The sequence below is a fragment of the Mustela nivalis genome (assembly GCF_964662115.1).
Source record: "Mustela nivalis genome assembly, chromosome: 7".
Taxonomy (NCBI): domain Eukaryota; kingdom Metazoa; phylum Chordata; class Mammalia; order Carnivora; family Mustelidae; genus Mustela; species Mustela nivalis.
Window position 1 is genome coordinate 55,799,348 of NC_139026.1, and position 22,834 is coordinate 55,822,181.

The following is a 22,834-nucleotide window of genomic DNA, read 5'->3' on the forward strand; positions in this document are numbered from 1 at the left end:
CATACAAAACAATTCCCCCAATGGAAAATGAAAACCCTTAGCAAAACACGTTTCCCCTTCTTCGTTCCCATCCCACCCCACTCCCTCCAGCCCACCACCCTGAATACTCACAAGAGAACACTGTATCTATACAAAATTAATTAGAAAACAAAATATTTACATATGAAATAAACACCATCTTGATTTCTGTCACCAGTGGAGACCGACAGAGCCCCCTTTGTTCTAGATTGCTGTTCGCTAGGTTTAGTTGGTTTGGTTTTTTTTATTTGAAAGGGGTGAGGTAAGAGGAAGAGTGAGGGGAGGAGCCCCTGACCCGGACAGAGTCAGGGCGAAGCAATGTTTATATGGCCCTTCTCCTTCTTCCTCCTGGAGACGCCTCACACCCTCTGTCCTCTCTCTCAAAGTCTTTTCCTTGAATCTAAGGTAAAGCACTCCACGCTCCTCTCTCCAAATCTGTGAGAGGTTCAGCCCCTTGCCCCCAGGTTCGTTTTAGAAAGGAAACATAGCTTTACAAGGCCTTCAGTTGGCTTTAAAATGAAAGATACTGAGGTAAAAATCAAGGAGGAGGGCAGGGGACAGCAGTCAAGGGCGGGGAATGAGGAAGGGTAGTGAGTCAGGGCAAACAGGAAGGCAAAGAGCAGCCCTGGAGGGGGTGACTTGAAGAGACATGGCAGCTTCCTTCCAGAGGAGGTTGAGCACCTTTCTGGTTTATGTGTCCTGTGTGCAACATGGAGATCCTGCAGTCAAGCTTCCAAACAGACCCGGGGCTCTTGGGCTGCCACCCTGGGTAAGGGGAGGAAGGCAGGACAGTGGAGCTGACCCGCAGAACACCCCCTCCCCAAGTTTCAGGACCAGCAGTGACAGATATTCATTTCCCTTCACAAGTGTCCGACTTAGTGAAGGGGGCATTGCATCCGCCAGTACCCTCATCCCTGGAGTTTTCTCTATAGAGATATATATATATATATATAAATACACATATTTATATATATATTTTTATTCTCGAAATGGTACACCTGGGAGGGAAAGAAGGTGCAGCAGGAAGGTGGAAGGGCTTCTACTGAGAGTGTCCACATGGGGTTCAAGGTCACATTCTCAGGGAGCCAGACCCAGTGGGGGTAGTGAGGGAGTCCCTTCCCCCGCACCCTCTCCACTTCCAAACCTCTCCCCTTCCCTCCACGTCTCCTGAGCTGTACTCACGGAGCAAGCTCATTCCCCTCAGCTGTCTGTCTGTTCCCTATCAGTTGTGACCAGTTCTGTGGCACAAGCTCTCCTCGCTCCAGGTTAAGTAAGAAGGGATCAAAGCATTGAAAACATCCCCCTCTCTCACTTACCCTACCACACACAGCTCCCCTATTCTTCCAGCCTGACCTAGCTCCTCCCCAAACCTGGGCCAGCTGAAGGTGTAAAAAGCTCAGGAAAGCTTTAGAGGATCTTTTGCTCTCGAGCGTGGGCCAAAGAATCAGGGCTGCTTCTATTTCCCTGTCGCCTTCCTGGAAGATTCTCGGTCAAAGCAGGTTGAACCACAGAGCAGTTACTCTTGCACCTTGCTCTTGTAGGATGGTTCATCCCCTTTTTGTCTGGACCGCATCATCTTCTCGGTCAAGAACTTCCATCCTCCTTGTTCAGGAAGGGTGAAGGGGAGAGACAGCCAACACTCGGGTAACACGCAACCATCTCTGTTTGTATATAAGCCAAACCGAGCAACTGTTTGGGGACGTTGGAAGAAACAGCGTCATGAGTCAAGGTCACCTTGTCTACAGGTTCAGGCCCCTGACTGCATGGCTGTGTAGACGACAGGCACATACAAGTGTACAGGGACACTCGTGCACATGCAGTCTGTCCTCTCTTGCCTCAAATGCACCACACAGCACGGCTCTGATGTTCTCTCCGTCATCCACCCGTGACCTTTCTGTCCCAGTTCACCACCAATGGGTCTCAAGGAATTGAAACAAACTTTTTTTTTTTTTTTTTTGGCTTATATATAAACACACATGGCCTCCTGCCCTCTGCATGGCACGCGGGCCCCAAAGAGATGTCACCGAAGTGGCAAGAATTTAGCAAAAGCCTCTTTGCCTTCACAGGCAGTAGGCTAAATGGTCCCATTGGGACGCTTTTGCTTTCTCACCTACACCTAAAGATCCGTTTGGGAAGAGCTATCCTGTGCTCACGCGGCCTCCTTTTGTTTCTCCCGCTTCGCTCCGCGCCGGTGGCAAACAGTCCTTCCGTGCTGGGAGGAAGCCTGCGCGCAGCCCCTTCTTCTCTCCACTCTGCCTTCCCGGTGCTGTGCTGAGCGAGCCCACCGCACTCTTTCCCACGACCAGGAGCGACTGACAGGTGGGGAAGGAGGAGAGAGCCGGAAAGGGAGGAGAGACGGTGCTGGTCACCGGGGTTGCCCTCAGAAGGAATCAGAACTCCAGGATTCCGTAAATAAAGGAAAACAAGAAAGGAGCAAATGGGAACCAAGTTTACCCCCGTCACCCGCCGTGACATGCGCACCACACGCCCACAGCCCCACCCTCCCGTACCCACCTTCAACCCTCTCTCTTCCCTCACTCAGACATCAGACTCAATACTAGAAAGTTTCTCATAAACATGCCCATTGCTGGAGCCGTTGAAAGCCCTGGGGTTTTTGTTGTTAGGCACACAGGGGTTGGACTGGTTCCCTATACAGATGTCTTTCTGGAAACGGCCTGGCACAGCCCCGTGAAGGGCCGAGACCACCGGCTTGTTGGTGACAAGGGCGCGGAAGTCTGGCCTGGCTTTCGGCGCCCCCGCCCCCGTGGGCTGCCTGAAGAAGTAGGATTTGCTGCCGTGGAGCAAGCACTGGTCGTCCCCGAAAGTGGGGATGAAAGGGTTCTGCGTGACCCGGTCGGGGTAGAGCGACTTGCTGAGCATGTAGCCACCGCCGGGGTTGTTGTGGTGGTGGTGTCCGGCAGCGGGCACTGAGGACTTGTTGTTGGCAAAGGTGCTCTCGCCGGCTGGCATCTCAAACATGTGGGCGTAGGGACTGCCGTCCAGGAAGCGGCCCTTGTCTTTCAGGCTCACGCTGCGCGGGGCCAAGGCGGCTTCTTCCTTCTGCAGGTCCACGAACGTGTCGTACGAGTGCTGCCGGCGCAGCTTGTTCCGGGTCTTCTTCTGGGCCTTGGAGTTGGTCGGGCTCTGGGGGTACTTGGCGCTGGGGGCGTTGGACGGCACCGCCACGGGGGCGGCCGGCTGGTCCAGCTCCTGCAGGGAGTTGTCCTCGCTGATGTCGTACAGATTCCCTGCTTTCTTGCAAGCCTCGCACCGGATGCACGCCTGCCGGCCCGAGTTCTGCCCGCTCACGGTCGTGGGGTAGTTGTGCAGCTTGGAGGGGCAGCTGCGGCAGAAGTTGCCCCCGGAGCGGTCCTCCCAGTCCACGTTGGTCAGGTTCTTCTCCCAGGGAGCCGGGACCCCGCCGACCACGCCGTGTTTGTCGCCCGCCCCGTGCTTGAGGTGAGACCTGTTGGTGCAGGGCCCGCCTCCGCTGACCGAGTCACGCTTGAAGTCGTCGCTCTGCTCCTTGTAGATATCCGTCAGGTCCACGTGCTCCCAGTGCGGGGAGTTCTCCTTGGTGCGGAACTGGTCCAGGTAGAAGTCCCGGAGCCCTTCCTTGTCCCTGAAGTAGCGCTTGTGGTCAGGGGAGCGGGGGGGCCGGCGGCGGTAGGCCAGCTCGATCTCGTCGAACTCCCGGCGGGACTTGGCCGAGGCCGGCCGCTTCTTCAGGCTGTCCTTGTATTGCTGCTTACGCCTCTTGGCGGCGTTGCCCTCGATGTTTCCGTAGGTGACCGTGTGGGTGGAGATGTCGGACACGTCTGAGCGGATCAGGTCATCGTGGCCGCTGTAGCGGTCGCTCTTGAACGAGAATTTGCCGTACAGGTCGCTCAGCTGGCTGTGTTTGGAGGAGGGGAGGCCAATGTCCAGGGGCTTCTTGCTGATGGACCGCGGCTGCGTGGTGAAGGGCGGGTTGTCACAGTCGTAGAGCCCGTCGATGGAGCTGGCGCTGCCGATGCTGTGGGGCCGGTGGTGGTGGTGATAGTGGTCTTGGTACACATTGCTGTCCTTCAGCTGCAGGTTACCGAAAGTTCTCTCCACCTCGCTGATGTAGTCGCTGAAGAGGTTCTCCTCGCACGGCGGGTTGTTGTAGGACTTGCAGTCGGAGTGCGTGAAGCTGCGGCGGTGCTCGGAGATGTCGTAGACGGATGACTCGCGTCGGATGAAGTCCAGGGCGCTCTGCGGGGAGCCGTTCACGCCGGACAGGTTGGCCATGTTCTTGGCTGTGCGGAGCAGGCGCAGGATGTTGGAATGTGTGTTGTTCATGGTCGCGGTGGGGGAGTTCATCACGGACTGGCGTTCCTCAATCGCCACTCCATGGATGCAGCTGTAGATACCCTGGAGCGGGAAGAGGAGGACATGGGTCAGGTCTCCACGGACAACGCTTGTCCCCCCCACCCCACTACCATCTGTCTCGCTGGAGAAGAAAAGTCAGGGAGAGCATGAACCAGTCTTAGTATACTGATAGGCTGACAGGGCTAGAAGCTCCCCCGAGTTGTCATCTGAGTTGGGCGAGTTTCCTATCATGAGCTGAGCTTCATGGCCTGGCTCTCCAAGAGGGGACACGGCCACTCCAGGTGACTTGAGCAAATAGACTGGAATCAGAAGACATGACATTCTACACTGCCACTCCACCATTGACTTGCATTGATTTTCCTTCCTAAGCCTAAGTTTCCGCACCTTAAAAATGAGGTCGTGATAGCAACAGACGGCAAAAATTACCAGCGGCTGCCTGGAAATCGACAGCCATGTGCCATGGGCATCAGGGCTGTTCTGTCCTGGCCCGGCCACCCCGGCCGCCTGTACAGCACAGGGGAGCTCAGCGCTCACAAGAGCCACTCTTTTCTAGCTCTGACACATTTTGAGTGCCTCTTAGGGTTTTGGTCACCAAAGAATGGCTGAGGGGTTCTCTTCTTGAGCCAAGCATGCACCAAATTCACAGAGAGTCAGAGAGCCCTGGGGTCAAAGAAGGATTTTTCTCCCGCTGTGCCCTACACTGTGGGATGGCAGAACTGGGACAGATATCAAGTACTGAATAGGAATAAATAATTCCCTTGTTCTCCTTAGCTCCTGGTTTCCTTCTAATACTTTCTCACTCCCTTAATCTTATCATACATAATTAATATTGTGACAAATTAGTATTGATTGAGAACTCCCTGGTGCAGCTCTGTGTACGAGGCCTTGAGGAACACCGTCCAGGAGAGGTAATGGGTTGGGGTCAAGTCCCAAGTCAAGCTAGGCTGCTAATGTCTTGCTCTCTGCCTTGATAAGCAGACACCCTTGGAACTTTTCTCCCTGGCAAGGAAATATGTGACAGGGAGGTCATTTGAATTGGGTCTTTGAAACAAAGGGGAGTGATCTGGAAGGGAAGTTGCCCTGGTAGATGGGGAGGAGAGCAGAGAAGATCAGAATGGAGAACTGCAGCTAAGTGGGAAAGAAGAGAGGGTTAGGTGAGGTGAGCCTCGCCGTCCCAGAGGGCAGTAGTGAGACTCGAGACCTTCAAGGTAAAGTTACTCTCCTTGCTTTCTAACCCTTTTTGATTACAGCTAAGGGAAAGTGCTGAGAGTTTTTCCTCTACAAAGGCCTTAATTGTGCTGTAGGCCTATGAATGGGATTTCTATTACAGGCCACCAACTCCCACTGCTTCTGCCAGCACCCTATCCGGGACCTTAGAAAGGACTGCACTGTGGAGCAATGTGGCTCAGGGACCACATGTTCCTTCTTCCTGCTTACTTACTGAATGGCTTGAATCAGCTTACAGCCAGAGAGGAAACTGTTCTCTATCACTAAAATACTATAGGAAATTATGAAAAGATAGAACAACTTAATGAGAAATCCATTCTCTTACATAACTCCATTAGAGCCGAAGTTAGTTATATTTGAAATCTAGACCTCTATTCTAAAAGGATATCTGAGGTCACGTCTCATGAATGAATCCCATAACCTTACTGATGAAATTAAAAGAGGCCTGTTTCCCCCTACCGTCCCCCTGTGATCCTCTGTTCATATTTAAAACTGAATTCCGGATCCTCACTTTGGACTTGAAACTTAGAAAAGACCGAAGTAAAGAACACCTTAAGAGTTATACTCGTGTTTCAATTAAGGAAGTTTCTGGAATGTAAATTTCTCATAGATCAGTACTTACTTCTGAAGGTTCTGTAAAGCTCTTTAACCCCCCACAACTCACACATGGTTAAAACAGCATGAACAGTGGAACTACCAATAATATATCTTTGTATGTCAGAATAAGAGAGATATATTACATTTCACTATTTGAATAGAGATGTGATTTAAAAAAAAAGATTAAATGATTAATACATCCCATACAGAATTAACTAGTGGTGATGGAAGGCATTTGGTAGAAGGCCAAATTTTTCATTTTGATTGATCTGTCAGTTCTTATTGGGAACCAAATGCCAAACCGCACACACAAAGCTGCTCCTTGAAGAAAAAATAATATCACCTGTTTTTTTGTTTTGTTTTGTTTTTGAGCCACCTGAAATTTTATCACCCGACCCCTTGGGGAAACGTACATGATGTAGTTTCTGGCTTTAGCTGCACAAGGTTGGAGTCAGTGCCCGCCTGGGTCTCCCTGCGTCGCACAGTGCCAGACTAAGCCATCCTTCCCAAGCTCCCAGCACCTCCATCAAACCACTTACTCTGCTAATGGAGAAGACCATGCCAGGCTTGCCAGAACAGACACCCATAAAGCAGTGCCGGAACTGCCAATAGAATAGGTGTTCGCAGATGAAGGTGATGAGACTGAGAGCCATGGCTGCCCCCAACATGTAGAAGACGCCTGCCATGTTGTCAATGTCCAGCTGGCTGCTCATGACCTCATTCTTTTCGTTGTGGCAAATGCCAGTGAGCCAGAGAGCTTCCAGCTCTTCCATCTCCCCTGGACACATGGCAGAAAGGAAAACGAGAGAGAAGACAGAAGAGCAGAGAAAGGGGACAAGAAGGGGTATTAGGGAAGAAAGAGAAGAACATGAGAGAGAAGGAGACATGGAGAAAGAAAATAAAGTTCTCAGTAATTTTATTAATATCACTATATATATATATTAACTCACCCATGTATTCAAAAAGTATTCAGTGACAGCTCAGTGTGGGTACTGCAGTGACACAAAGATATGAGGCATTACCCCTGCTCTCCATTATCTATCCAGTGGCCATTGGTATATAAATAATTAATAGGACTAGCAATATGCAGGTAACAGGGGTTCAAATTCAGGAGACTAATTTTGTGGATGGGGTGGCCAGTGGGTTTTCACGAGGAAGGTAGGACTTCAGAGGGACAGAATGAATGGGTGCATTTTAATTTAACTTGCATGAAAAGGCGCTCCAGGTGGCAGAAATGGCACGATCAATGGGAAAACACAAGGTTTGTTTGGGAAAGACATGCAGAACAGCTCAGCCAGAGTGCAAGGAGGCAAAGGAAGCTGAACAAAAAAGGTTGAGGCAAGATTGCTGAGAGCTTGAGTATCAGACTAAGTAAGCATTTATATTTTATTTTTAAGATAGTAAGAAATAACATTAATTAAACACGAGATTCAGAACATTGTTCTTGAAAATACGCAAACCAGATGGGGCTGGGGCAGGAGGGACAGAAAGAGATAAGCAGGGAGACTGTCTCCCCACGGACCCTCACACTTACTGATCTCTTGTTGCAGAGGGAAAGAGAAATGTTAAGACTGAAGGGGAGGAAGCTTGAATCAAACGAGACCACCGAATTCAGACCTGCCTCCTTGTAACACCACTTAGAGAAGCTTTGATTAATTCGATTCATGCCAGGGACAATAACCTTTATCTACTTCACTGGATACAAGGAATTAGCAAGGCAGAAACCTTAGACAAAAGGAAAATGAAGGAATCCACATGCCCTAGAATGCATCCGATTCTAGGCAAACAAAATTCTGAAAATCTCATGAACTAAACTGCCTGTTTTAGTAACTCCAATTTGGCTAAAAATTTGAACTTTGTGTAAACTGACTGGAGCTTTGGCAACTTCTCCCAGTCATCTCTACTGCCGCCCTTCCTTACTGACAGAGGCTCTGTTAATTGCCTTTGAGTGAGAGCTACATGAGAATTCCAGAAGCCCTCGTACTAACATAGCCTGTTAGCACTCCAGCTAGAAACTCCTTATCTTTTCAGTGTTAACCAAATCACTTTTCACTCATTGTTTTGATCAAACTATGATTTTCCTAACTAGTGGAACAACCAACTTCACCTGGATCTTAAAATCCAGCTGTGTTCTGCCTCTCATCTCATCCCTAACAGTGAAGGTTCTATAGATATAATTTAGAGAACTGCCCGGCTGATGGCCTGTGCGGTGAAGCAGAGTCAGGCTGTTCCTGCATAACTGGATTTGCTTCTGGGAGACTAACAGGAAGAGTAGGTACTCCAGGCAACAAAGTGAAGAGGGTCGCAGAAGACACAAGTATAACGAAAGTACCACCTAACACCAGTCAGAATAGCCAAAATTAACAAGACAAGAAACAATGTGTGTTGGCGAGGATGTGGAGAAAGGGGAACCCTCTGACACTGTTGGTAGGAATCCAAATCGGTGCAGCCACTTTGGAAAACAGTGTGGAGATTCCTTAAGAAATTAAAAATAGAGCTACCCTATGACCCTGCAATTGCATTATTGGGTATTTGCCCCAAAGATACAGATGTAGTGAAAAGAAGGTCCATCTGTATCCCAGTGTTCATAGCAGCAATGGCCACAGTCGCCAAACTGTGGAAAGAACCAAGATGCCCTTCAACAGACGAATTGATAAGGAAGATGTGGTCCATATACACTATGGAGTATTATGCCTCCATCAGAAAGGATGAATACCCAACTTTTGTAGCAACATGGATGGGACTGGAAGAGATTATGCTGAGTGAAATAAGTCAAGCAGAGAGAGTCATTTATTTTCACTTATTTGTGGAGCAAAACCAATAACATGGAGGACATGGGGAGATGGAGAGGAGAAGGGAGGTGGGGGAAATTGGAAGGGGAGGTGAACCATGAGAGACTATGGACTCTGAAAAACAATCTGAGGGTTCTGAAGGGGCGGGGGGTGGGAAGTTGGGCCAGCCTGGTCATGGGTATTGTGGGTATTGCATGGAGCACTGGGTGTGGTGCATAAACAATGTACTTTCCTAGTACACTGAAAAGTAATTAAAAAAAAATTAAAAAAAAAAAAAGAAAGTGGAGATGAGATTTTTTTTCCAAAGCAAGCTGGCTGCTTGGTCTCCTCCCAGGATGACACTGGGGAGTACCTTATGAATGTCGGCCTCAGAGGACCCTGTCCCCAATTCCTGCCTCTTCTAGCTGAAAGAGCAAGATGGGAGAGAGGGATGGATGGATAGATGGATAGAAGGCCACAAGTATATTTCTGTGCCATTTCTCTGGATCCATTCTCTGGAGACCTTTTTGAAGGCCTATCCACTGCTCTGGCCACATGTATCTATACTAGCTTCTCTTACTTTATCCTTTAAGTTTAATCATACCCCGTGATCCTGACACATACCTCCCTGACCAACTACTCTAATCCTTTCTCCTAAATTTCACCCAGTTGTGGGTTGAATTGTGTCCCTGTCCAACACCTCCCCTCCTCATGCCATAGTCCTCTGTTGGAAGTCCTCATCACCAATCCCTTGAAATGTGACTTTATTTGGAAATGAGGTAATTGCAGACAGAATTAGTTAAGAGGAGGTCATCCTGGAGTAGGGTGGGCCCCTAATCCAATATAATTGGCATCCTTAAAAATGGCATCAATCAGGCACACACAGGTAGACAGGCAGCAGGCACATAGGGAAAAAGCTATGCAGACATGAAGGCAGAGATGGGTGATGTGTCTGCGAGTGCAGGAATGCTCACAGTTGCCAACAAACCACCCCAAGCTGGGGGAGAGGCATGGAACAGATTCTCCCTTGAGGCCCTCAGAAGGAACCAATGCTGACGCTTAGACTTCTGCCTCTGGAACGGTGAGCCAAATTTCTATCACTGAAGTCACTCAGCTATGTTAGGCAGTCTTAGCATACTCATACCTATCCCCAAAGTTACTTTTCTGGAAAGGCTGGGGTTACAGGTATGGAGAAGAAAGAAGGGTTGGTGTTTTGGACTGGCTATCAGAAGAGCCGCCATCTTTGACTCACCATCTCCGAACAGCTGCAGAATAGCAAGGTCCACCTGGCGCTTCCAGCCAGAATCTTTTTGGATGGCAATGCCGTAACCAGTGGAAGCAAAGACCTTTCCGCTACCAATGGTCACCAGCTTGCAGCCTTCATCTCTGCCGGCCATGTAGTTCAGCACTGCTGCATCGTAGATGAAGGCATCCAGTTTCCTGTGCAAAACAGAAGCAAACAAACCACCCGGTGGAGGAATTTTAGTACAAAACTACCTATGGGGCCATTAATATGAAGCAGTAGGGTTCCAGCAAGCGATGGGGAGAACCCATTCAAAGTGAGGCTCGAGTTGGAACTCAGCCAGAATCTAAAGCCTAAATCCCAGGCTGTTCTTTATGTGATTTCAGGTTGAAAGGAGGAGTTCTTTCCCTCCCACTGGGAACGATGAGAATGTAAGTTGGGCCTGAAGCCAACTCATAAGCTGTGTCTGAAAGGAGAAGGAGTAAAAAGGAATCAATAAAAATAATAACTGAAATAATGAAAAGTAACCATCACGATGATAACAACAAATAGCATGGGTTAGATTTATATAACATTTTTCATTTCTCAGTTCATTACAGTCCAGAGTGGGGATAAGTGTAGGTGTATGTGTTTCAATAGCTGTGCAATGCTATTTTTGTGGTCAGAAAGGTTTCAATATTCTGTTTTGCAGCACAAGGAAAGAAAGGAGCATTCTGGGTGGTAGCAGCACAGGCTTATTAAGAGCAAATGTGTGCAACTACAGGAGAACCCAACGTATAGACACATCCAGACCTCACAAGTTCCGAAACATCTAGGAATCTCATTTTATATAGTGCACTTTCCAAGGAAGGAATATGCAGGGAAGGGAGTACAACTAGGGGTAATGGCAAGAAGGCCTGGACCAATATTTCAAACCAACATTTAAACACATCAAAAGTAGAGAAAGAAATTCAGATACAGCCATATAGGTAGGTAATATAGAGAGGTCTGCAAGAAAGAAAAGCATGTGTCCTCCCTTTCACATTTACAAGGTAAGTTAGCTTTATCCTTCCTTGAGGAAAAATAAGCCCTTTATGGTACGATAAGATATGAAACATTTTCCAAAAAGCCCATAAGTACCCGATAGAAAAGTGGCATACCAAAAAACCCCCCAAACTCCAATATGCTTGTCAACTGTGGATATACCAGGGGCCAGACGACCTACCACGGTGGTCCCATGCCCAAGCTCAAATCCCGTTACCCGATACCTCCTGTGATTTTATGGTGATAAGACAGAGTCTAACAGTATTTAAGTAAACAGGCATCTGGGTGGCTTTTCCAGAACTGGAGCCACTGGGAGGTCCAAGTGTGACTAGTCATCATACAACACAGGAAATCAGTTATAAGACCCCTTTACCCCTAAGTCCCAATATCTATGATGCTCAATTATCTGTCTTATTCCACAGCTGTGGCTTCGAGAGGCCAAATGGATAAAGGGACCAATGTGGCTGGGATTATGCAAGCCCACATATCTGCAGTTTGTGAGCTTCTTTTAACAAATACTTTCTAGAGTATAAAGCTGGATCAAAGAACACCAACAAAAACTGTACCTGGAGATCAGTCAACACATTCTCACTGCTTGTTGTCTAAAAACCTTCACCCTTTTCTTCTTTCACTTCTCCCTTATCCACAAGACCCCAGAATCATTCATTTTCACCTTCTGGTCAACAGCTGTGCATTTCATGTGTAATACATGAACCTTAGCCTTGACTCGTCCCTTCTACTTTTATGGCCACTTCATTCCTGTTTCATGGTTGCATTAATGGAAGTAGAATATAATTTGTAAAACAAAAATACATAGAGGTATCTGATAGCATAGGAATCTTTGTTTACTGGCCTGAATTATATTGTCAAATTCAACTTGGAAATCCATGGAAAGCAAATGCAGTCTTCTTTGGTTTAACTTTGGCACCCAAGCACAATATACCTGATTCAGTGTACATTTAATAAATGTGAGAAAGACATCAAAGACTCTGAGCTTGGAAGCAGTTCTTACCCTGTTTTCAGGGAGAGCAATGCATCATCTACACCCCTCTGGTTGAACTTTCCCATGTAGGCATGCATTTCTGCGTAGTTATTGCGAATATTCCTCTCTGTGCTGCCATTGGGCACAGTCCCAAAGCGAAAAGGGGGTGAGAAGTCATTAGGTCTCTGGAACTGGAGAGAGAGAAAGAGAGTGAGAGGGAGAGGGAGAGAGAGAGAGAGAAAGGAAGAAAATGCTTCAGAAAATGTGAAGAGATATTAAGTTAGCATTTGTGGATTTATAGGGAAGGCACCCGGCTACAGTTCACCAAATACATCAGCCCTCACTCAGGAACAGTGGATGCTAATTGAAAGAGAACTTCAACTTGACTTAATACATATCATTGAGGGCTTTCTAGCAGCCCAACCCTGGATTTAATATATAACCTTTGCGTGTTCCATTTATGCATACTGCTCAATACCAGTGATGATGGGAGTATGGAGCTTAACTGCAGTGGGTTAGTCACCCTTATACCTGAAAATTGTGTTAAACATGTTTCCAGCCCTCTTAACTTAAGGGCCTGAATACACTGTCATTGCACCATTGGAAGCTATAGGACTTCAGTGGGATGAGCTACAATGTACTCCCGAAAATAATTTGTTGGGTATCAAATATATTTTGCTAAGAAATTTTCTCTTGACCTCCCTTGATACGTTAAAAGCCCATTATGTATTCTACAAAAGTTATAGAATAAATTGCAAAATAAAATACAATTTTAATTATGTTCCTTCCCTTGCTTAAGAACTGGGAGTGGATTTCCAGTGCCCAGCATAACAAAGTGAAATCTCTTAGATTTTTCACCCCTATGACATCAAGCTTTATTTCTGGTATTGCCCTGCAATGAGTAAGTCTGTACATTGCTTCCTGAACAAATAATTTATTCATTTGTATCTTCATGGCCTCAAATAGTCTGTCCCCTCAGCATGAACTCGCTTTTCTCTTGAGGCCAATTCATGTCCTTCATCTCAAAAAGTAACTCAAAGCAGTTTCTTCAGGACACCTTCTGAGTTCTTTCTTCCATCAAGTCTACCCAAAAGGACTACTTATGTTTTTAGTTTCTATTACACTACAAATACAAGTACGCACTAAATGAGCTGGCTAGATTCTGAGAGCTAGCCTCTGATACAGGCATTAAGAGGTTGAGCTTAGATTGAGAAAGATGTAAGTTGAAGATCAGCTCCATCACTTACTACTGTGCAACCCTGGGCAAATAACATGAACTCTCTGTGCATCATTTCCTCATTTGCAAGAGGAAGACAATAATGTCTATTTTTCAAGGCTGTTATGTAGATTAAAGGATATAATGTCTAAGAAGTGCCTGCCATAGCACCTTGCATGCAGTGAGTCCACAATACAGATTCTTCCTATTATTTTTAACTCATGTCTGTATTGTGCATTCCCCAGTAAGCTTCCCTTTCCAACCCTCCCATTCTGTTAGTACACCTGTGATCAGACAGATCAGAGTAACGCTGCCGTACCTTGGCATACGAAAGACAATGGAGACGTGTTAAGTCCTCTTGGTTTCAATACTATACCATTGACTTTGGAGATGTATTTTAAACTCTAACCTGCAAACTTAAGAGGTCTATGGTCCTCTGGACTTGTGTGGGATTAAAGACATTCTCCTTTCACTTTTCCTTGACCTGGAAAGCTCAGGAGCTTTTCAGAATATGGGGATTTCATAAACCACAAAATATCACAGCACCAGGAGCCACAAATGCCATCTTCAGGGCTCAGAGCTGGCCATAGTCAAGAGCAGAGTCATGCAGTAGTATTAGGTGATCTGTGATGCATCAAAAGACTACTACTTTCCTGACTCAAAGGCTCCCAGTCTGATTTACCATGGTGCTTTTTGCCATTAAGAGTTTTTGCTTAATTGGTCTTGAAAGGGCTGTGATTTTTAAGTGAATTAAAGAGTCACTAAGAATTTTAGATTTGGATAAGTCACTCAAGGTTAACTAGTCCAAGCCTCTCATTTCACAGACGAAGACTGAGGCAAAGAGGACAAGTAATTTGCTCAATGTCATGCAGTGGTAGTAATGGCTAACATTCTCTGGGATCAATTGGCTTAATTAATAGTATTCCTCACTATGCACAGCAGATAGCAAGTTTTAAGTAAATAGGAATATGTTTATTGGAAGGGACAGAATGCTATGCCTATCACTGTCAATTATAACCCTTCACTTGTTTGAAAAAAGGCACCCAAATCAAAAGCAGAGTACGTATTCTGGTGGGCAGCAGTACGAATAAATGGACTCCCTTTAATCAGTGATTCCCCACTTTGCTAGGACAGTGACAACCGATGCTCACAATGATCAAGATATTCTAGGGCCCAGAGTATTTTCTGAAACATCAGTGACAGTTGAAATCATGTCCAGTTCTATTCCAGTATAAATTATTATATTTCTACTTTTTTAAAAAATTGGCAATCCACGTAAGGTATACACAATAATTTTGATTAACCAAATGGGATCGGATGCCCTGAGTGCCTCACTTCCTGATGAAGCTAGATTATGGAAAGTTTCAGGACTCCTATTTCATAACTTTAAATTTTAAGTCATCTTCAGATTTCCAGATGCCGTTTTATAACTATGTCCTTGAATAAATAAAAACTAAAGAAATGATCAAGGATCTAAAATAGCCAACAAGATAATTTCACCAAAAAAGGCAAAAAGTTGAAGGTCTTATAAGATCTGACTTTTAGACTTGTCATAAAATGATAGTGATTGTGAAGGTGTGACATTAGCATAGAGAGAATAAGGAGATTCATCAGAAGACAGTAGAGTGTCCATCTATACACCAACAAATATGGTGCAAAGGCAGATAAAGTGGAGATGGGAGTGTCTTCAACAAATGGTGCTGGAACAATTAGATATCCATATGCAAAAAAAAAAAAAAAAACCACCAAAAAACTTCATTTCACACCTGATGAGATACAGAGAAATTAACACAAAGTGAATCGGACACCTAAATATGAACTATAATATTTCTAGAAGAAAATACCGGAAAAAGTCTTTGTAGCCCGAGTTACACAAAGATTTCTACATATGACACCAAAAGCACAATCCACCAAAAGAAAGGAAAAAAAATTAGACTTCATCAAAATTAAGAACTCTTTGAAAGACAGTTAAGATCATGAAGAGATAAGCCACCAGTAGAGAGAAAATATTTGAAAATCAATTAAAGCTATTAAAAATCTAAAGGAAGTAAATGAAAACAGAGCAGGGCTCTGATTGAAAGCATCTTCCAGAAGTTAAGAATCAGAGGAACCAGCCAGCATTGAAAGAATGGGAAAGTATAGTCTTGGAAAGGACTGGTCTTGGAGGCAGATAATTTGTGTTTGGCTTCTAACTCTTTCTCTGACCAGCTGTGAACATGGGCAAGTTACTTGTATTTACAGAGCCCCATTTTTCTGGAAGCATTATTTTTGATCAATAATAAGATAGTAGATAGGAAAACACTTAACCCAATATCTGGCACATGGCGGATTCTAAAAATTATTAACTGCTTCTGTGAGGGCGAAACTTTAATATCTAAAATTATCTTATGTTAGCCAGTGTTTCCTGAAACTCTTGTTCTCCAATTTGTTCCTTAAACTAGGCCAGCTCTGGTGACCAGGAATGTGAGTTTGCTGCCCTAGAATTAACCAATGCAGAAGCAGGAGTGAGCTTGGCTTTTTCTTTGAAACTTCTTGTCCCAGCTTGTGAGGTTTAAATAAAACTCAGGTTTTTTGTTTTTTTTTTTAATAATTTTTTAAAACTGTCATGGGAACTTGAACTTGACTAAAATTCATGACCACTGAGAACTGCATGTTCAGCGAGGCCTGTAGGGGAAGAAGGAAACAATGATCTTCCAAATACCTTGATGCTTCCACTAAATGTCCCGTAATAAACCATACCCCAAGCTGTGAGGCATTACAGAGCACTTGTTTAACCTGAATAGTAATCAGTGCTCTCTGGGGCTTGGGAAGGGAGTAGTATTTTGGCTTGTCAAGAACTAAGCATCTTAAAATCCACAGAACAGGGAGGACCCCAAGAAACAATTAAAAAAAATTTTAAAAACCCAAATACACTAAGGAGAGTGGTATTGGACTAAAACATTCTGTCTGATTTTATGGTAGTGACCTTTAACACAATATTCCTCATGAAATATAATGAGTAATGTAACATGTAATGGCCGACCTTGAACATAGAAACTTTTTCCAGAGATCTGCCGATTAGAATTATAACAACAGATTTAGACAGAGAAATAAAAATGCAGAAAGAAACCTTAAGGATCAGCCGCACTTCACAGGTGAGGAAACTGAAGCCCGGAAGAGACCAAGTAAGTTGTCCAAGGCCACATGGGGAAGCAGGAGGACAAGCTGAGGCTTGACCTCTGGGAGCTGAGCCTTCCCACTGCCAACTCCGAGGCTGGCTGACGAGCCCTACGCCTGTGTGCTGGGATGGAAGACGGCTCGCTCGAAGTGGGGCCCCAGGGGAGGGTATCCTTCCCTTTTCGGCACATCAAGTGCTGACTCACACTCACCCCGTGGAATCAACACATGGCTTCCAGCAATCACTGTGGGCCTGCACTTGCACAAGGGCAAAACCAGGCTGAATGTGCTGAGAACTGTCATCCTACCTGATTCTCCTGGACAGAGGCAGGGAAGCAGAGTTCAGCCCCCTTAGCTGTTCAGACCATCGTCTCAGCCCCCATCTTAGTAACCTCCAAGTGAATTAGTCTTGGCAGCCGTGCCAAGACAAAGGTGCTAGAAGGCCAGGAGCAAAGGCCCCTGCCCTCTCCCAAAGACAAAGGGACTGGAGGGTCCTGGGGCTGCCATGGCTGCCGCCTTCCCAACAGAGACCTTCTCATAGAGCCTTCTGCAGAGAGAAGGGGAAAGGTATGCGGGGATCTGCTCCATTTCATTTTACTTATTAAAGAAATATACAAACTTATTTTCATGTGTATAAGGCATTATTAATTCACTCATAGTCTTACCTGTATCCAACACCTATGTATTTGCTGGTAATAACTCACATTATCTCCTTTAACTGTAATAATTAAAATGCATCAATTCATTTGGTAAATATTTGCCAAGCATCTGTTAGTGGAGAGGACTGTATTAAGAACTATGGATACACAGATGAAAAAAGAAAATCCAGCTCTGTTTTCGAAAGATTTAACTATTAGAGAGTCAGAGATGTAAACATTCATTCATTTTTTTTCATTCATTCCTTTATTTACCCCTTTATTCTTTCATTCATGCAGATACTCAGCAAGGATTTGCAGGCATCTGCCACGTGCACCTGCTTCTCCGGGTGCTGGGGACACAGTATGAAGAAGAAGAAGATGCTGCTTTTATAGAGTGCACATCGTAAAGGAGGGAGGCAAATGATAGAGCCCCCTCTTTAAATGTAGTGGACTCCTAGACAACCACCAATTCCTTGTTCCTCCTCCCACTGAGGGATGAGGTCTATGTTCCCTGCCCTTCATTCTGGCCAGGCCTCGGCAACTTGCTTGGCCAGCAGAAGGTGCAGAAGTAACATTCTGGGACTTCTGAGGCTAGGTCATAAGAAGCTTTGCAATTCCCACCTGGGCCTCCTGGAACCTCGCTTCCGGGGAAGCAGTCCACTGTGCAGAAAGTCCAAGAGCACTGAGGCCACCGTACTGGAGCCATCACAGTCCCATGCAAGATCCCAGCCTAGCCCCAGCTTCCAGTGACTCCAGTCAGGGTACCAGGTAGGAGACGAAAGCCATCATGGACCCTGCAGCCCAGCCCTGCTGCCCAATGACTACCGCAGTCACCTCACTTGATGCCACATGAGGTGGAAGAATCAGCCAGTCGAGCCCTGCCCAAATATATGACCCCGACTCTCCCTCACCCCCAACCAAATGGTCAAACACCATGGAATGGTTCTTGCTTCAAGCCCCTGGGTGCTGGGGTAGCTCGCTGTGTAGCAACAGATAACTGGAACACAGACGATGTCATGGAGTGCAAACGAAGGGCTAGGAAGGAGCTGAAACAGCTGTCAGATAGGAAAGAGTGATAGGCAGAAGAACAAGTTCTGACCGGCTGTCCTGCCCAGGCCCTTCAGAGCAGGTGGCATCTGAGTGAAGACCCACGTGATGTGAAGGAAGCAGGCATCCAAGGACTGAGGGGGAGTGTGGAGTGGTGCCAGGTAACAGCAGACACAAAAGCCTGACCAGGGATGAGCTTGGTGTGGGGAGGGGGGCAGTGAAGCATGTGAGTCATGCTGGGGCACAGGCGTGCCTACCCAGCAGTCCGGAAGCTGCAGCATGGGGGTCAAGGCTGGAAGAGAGAGCCTTCCCCTTCAACGAGAGGGGCAAAGGAGTTTCTAGATAGTGACAGGTGTGCCAAGACATAGGGCGGTGAAAGGGTCTGGGCATGACTGGAGATCCCACGTGCCTTGTCACTGTCAGAGCCCAACACGGCTGAGGACAGTGACAGAACCTGGAATCACAAAGGGAATTGAATTTTGAATTCTGTGCAAAGTAGTTTCCAGTTCATGCTCTAGGGGATAAGAAAGAGCAGAGCCTCTGGAGCCAAACTGTCTGCATTCAAATCCTGGCTCTGCTGCTGGAGCGCTGTGTGACCTGGAGAATCTTGCTTAACTTCTCTGTGCCCCAGTTTCCACATTTGTACGGTGGGGCTAATAACAGAGCCTACCTCATCAGGCTTCTCAATAGTCAAGCAGTTAATCTGGGCACAATGTTGCATGGTGCCTGGCACGTGATCAAGACACCATACTGTTACTGCTATCATTATTGTTGGCTTCCATTGTTGTCAGAAGCAACTGAAGGACTCTGGCAGTGTGTTAAGAGTGGGTTTTTGTGTTAGAAAGAGCCCAGAGGTCTAAGCATGAAGGAAAAGTTGGAGGACAGAGATTGAGAGGGGCAGAGCAGGACTTGAGCCCCCCAGATGGTCTACACACCGGGGAAGCAAGGAGGAACAGAAGCATCTCTAGACAATGACCCTCCCACCCAAGAATATGAAAAATGGCAGGTGCACAACGAGATAAAACACAAGACCACACAGGCATGGACCGGCACCACCAGAATTCCGAAAGAGAAAGGCTGCAACCAGCCTGGAGGGTTTCATGGAGGAGGCTGGATTTAAGCCAGCAGGGAGGATGGGCTGGATTTGGAAGGGTGGAGATGGGAAGTTAACTTTGGTTTACATTGCAAAAATCCCTCTGCTTTCAGACCCCTCCCCCAACACGGCTTAGATTCCGTGGTGAGTGAGGAAACATTTTAGAGACGTCTTTGAGGACGTGATGCCAGGAGAAAGAGCAGGTTCTGCAAACAAAACAAAAACCCTCCTAAATGTTGACTGTGCGCAGGCTGTCTTGCTGAGCACCAGACAAAGCCCAGCGAGGTTAATTAGAATTAGATGTTATGAATGATGGCAGCTCTACTAAAGTGGAGAAGGTGGCAAGAAAATGCCTTCTGGGGTAGTTGGCTGCCCTGAAAAATGGTCCTTGTCATTCAGTGGGAGTCTGGTCAGCATGCGCGGATTAGGGCAAACCGGGAACTTGACCTTGCGGGGAACAGACACCGTATGCCCTGTTTGCAGGGTCCATCCACATGGGACATGGAATCTGGGGGCTTTTGTCTTCAAAGCCTGACAATCCTGCACATAAATATTCATCCCATTCTGCCCGCTTTTTCATTTGAATCACAAAAAGGATCAATGCCCAAATGCCACTCAGCCTTCCAAGGCACCCGCGGGAAAAGGTAGGAAGACTTCAGATACAAGGGTGGCGTTTGGCCCATATTACTAATTATGAGGCTGCAGCAAAACATCAGAATCCTGAAGGGCCCACTTTTTTTTTTTTTACCTACCCAGCACTCCCCATTATCATTCTCATTACCATGCCTATCCTGTTTCACCACTTCTCTTAGTACTGACTTTTACTATTTTTGTGAAATTTCTTATTCTATTCATTCATTCATTTTAAAATTGTGGTAAAAGTATTAATAACATTAAATTTAGTGCAAAATTTTGTCTCATTTTCTTTTGTTAAAGATTTGATCTCTTGGGACGCCTGGGTGGCTCAGTGGGTTAAGCAGCTGCCTTCGGCTCAGGTCATGATCCCGGCGTCCTGGGATCGAGTCCCACATTGGGCTCCTTGCTCGGCAGGGAGCCTGCTTCTCCCTCTGCCTCTGCCTGCCATTCTGTCTGCCTGTGCTCGCTCTCTCTCCCTCTCTCTGACAAATAAATAAAATCTTAAAAAAAAAAAATAAAGATTTGATCTCTTTTAGAGAGGGACAGAGAGTGTGAGCAGAGGGAGTGGCAGAGGGAGAGGGAGGGAATCTCAGGCAGACTCAGTGCTGCTCGTGGAGCCCGACACAGGGCTCCATCTTACTATCCATGAGGTCATGACTTGAGCCAAAATCCTAGCCAAAATGACCTAACGACTGAGCCCCCTAGGCGCCCCTTTTCATTGTATCTGTAAGTGCCCAGGATGGTGGCATGAAGCACATTCATACTTTTGGGCAACTGTTACCCCAACCCATCTCCAGGGTGTTTGTCTCCCCCAACTGGAGCCACATACCTTTGAAACACTACACCCTCGTTAGTCCTACGAATTGTAACCACATACAGAATCTTGCAACCACAAGCACAATCAGGACACAGAACAATTCCATCACCACCACCCCCCACCCCCGTGCCCGCCAAAATTCCCTCCTGCTGCTCCTTTACTCTCTCCTCCCCTGCTTTAACCTCTGGTGACCACCGATCTGTTGTCTATTTCCATAAATGGCGTTTTTTCCAGGATGTCATCTAAATGGAATCATACAGGACGTAACCTTCTGAGATGGGTTTTTGTCCTTCTAATAATGCCTTTGAGATGCAACCATGCGGTTGCGTGTATCTGTAGGTCATTCCTTTTATTGCTGAGTGGAACTGCATTGTATGGATGTGTCAGCTTGTTTATCCACTTACCCATGTAAGGACATTTAGGTTACTCTCCGTTTGGGGTAATTACAAAAAGAGCAGCTGTAACATTCATGTGCAGGTTTCTGGGTGAACATAAATTTTCATTTCTCTAAGGTAAACACCCAGGCGTGCTGGGTCACATGTGCATCCCCTGCTCAAAGGGCAACACTTTTTGTGTCTTTTCTCTCTTCTGTTATTTTTTTTTAATTAAAAAAATTATTTCATTTATTTTTTTAGAGAGGGAGAGGAGTGGGGAAGGGCAGAGGAAGAGGGAGAATCTTAATCTCCAAAGACTGAAGTTCAAATCTGAGCTCCATCACTTATTAACTGAGTTAATAAACAACTTAATAAACAAGGCATTAATTTTGAAACTGAATTTCAACTATATTCTAAGCGGTGAAATAAGGCATAACATCCCATTACAAAGCCTCTATTTCAAAACTCGGGGGTCAGGACCCTCCCTGTGGAACAAGCTTGCTGCGGATACAGTGATGGATTAGAACATTCTAGATTCCACACTTTCATGAAAGTTATAATCTGGGATGGAGGTGGGAGGGAAAAACAATTATTCTACATTTCATCATAAATTATTCATTGGAGAGAACAGTGTTCAAATTCACTCAGACTAAGTGACTGAATTGCAATTAATGATAACATTATAGAACATAGTTAGAAGACACAGGAATATAATAGAAGGGCTGAAAGTAATTCACTTCTCTTCCTGGGCCCCTAGAGAACCCGATACCATTCTGCGACTGCCAGAAAAGGAGTTAGCATATAGTGAGCACTGAAGACCTGAGTCATTTCTGTTCTTTTTCCTCTTATCACTAATATTAGCTCTGTTAATATTAGAACTGCTTGTCCATAGCAGCAAACACACGGAAGTTTGCAGATGAAGAAGTTCACAGTTGGATGGGAGAAGCCTGGTAAATATGTCTTCCTAACTCTGGATGCTGTGCTGCTGGGGAAGGAGGCCCTCACCTCTCTGGGCTCAGTGTGGTGCTGAGGTGGGAGGAAGGGCGGGGGAAGGGAGGAAACAGAATGCTTCTGCAGTCACTGCCTTCCTGCAGTGTCCCCAGAATTGCATCTAGAACGTAAAACACACCAGCTCTTCAGATTCCTGGAATCTGGTTATTAGTTTGTACCTCTTTGGCATTTTACAAAATTTGGATATATGAACCTTAATAAGTATTTCCTAAAATACATCATAAAATCAGATGACAGCATTAGAGTTTGTGTGAGCTATCTGAGGTCTGGCCCAGAGCTAGGAGATCTGAGCAGATGAATTTACTTCAATATTAGCTTTGCCACGTCATGCCTGTACTCTGAAGTCTTACGTGTTTGGCAAAGTCTAGTGTCTGACCATAAAATATCATCAACACACATTTAATGACTATAACCCATGCATAAGTCACTGGGCTCTGAAATGAATATCCGAAATGAAATGAGGCCACAGATACAATCCTTCCGTTTCTGTACATTTGGAAATTAAAATGGTAGTGTAATGAGAGAAGCAGCTAACCCTTCCACAACAACGTATGCACAACTGACATACAGTCATTCACTCATCTCTCCATCGACCCTACAGGGTATATTGTTATCCCCATTTAACAGACAAG

General features: G+C 46.0%; 1 protein-coding gene across 2 annotated transcripts in view; it reads right to left on the bottom strand.

The window, feature by feature from the left end:
- Positions 1-2,453: 2,453 nt before the first annotated feature.
- Positions 2,454-22,834, bottom strand: part of GRIN2B (glutamate ionotropic receptor NMDA type subunit 2B) — a gene marked incomplete at its 3' end in the record, with an annotated part of 404,946 nt that continues 384,565 nt past the window's right edge. For both annotated transcript variants that reach the window (XM_082739496.1, XM_082739497.1), the window contains 4 exons: positions 12,245-12,405; positions 10,219-10,406; positions 6,735-6,973; positions 2,454-4,413 (listed from right to left, as the gene is read on the bottom strand). In XM_082739496.1, the coding sequence (XP_082595622.1) occupies positions 2,557-4,413; positions 6,735-6,973; positions 10,219-10,406; positions 12,245-12,405 (2,445 nt within the window). The remainder of the gene's footprint in view (positions 4,414-6,734; positions 6,974-10,218; positions 10,407-12,244; positions 12,406-22,834) is intronic.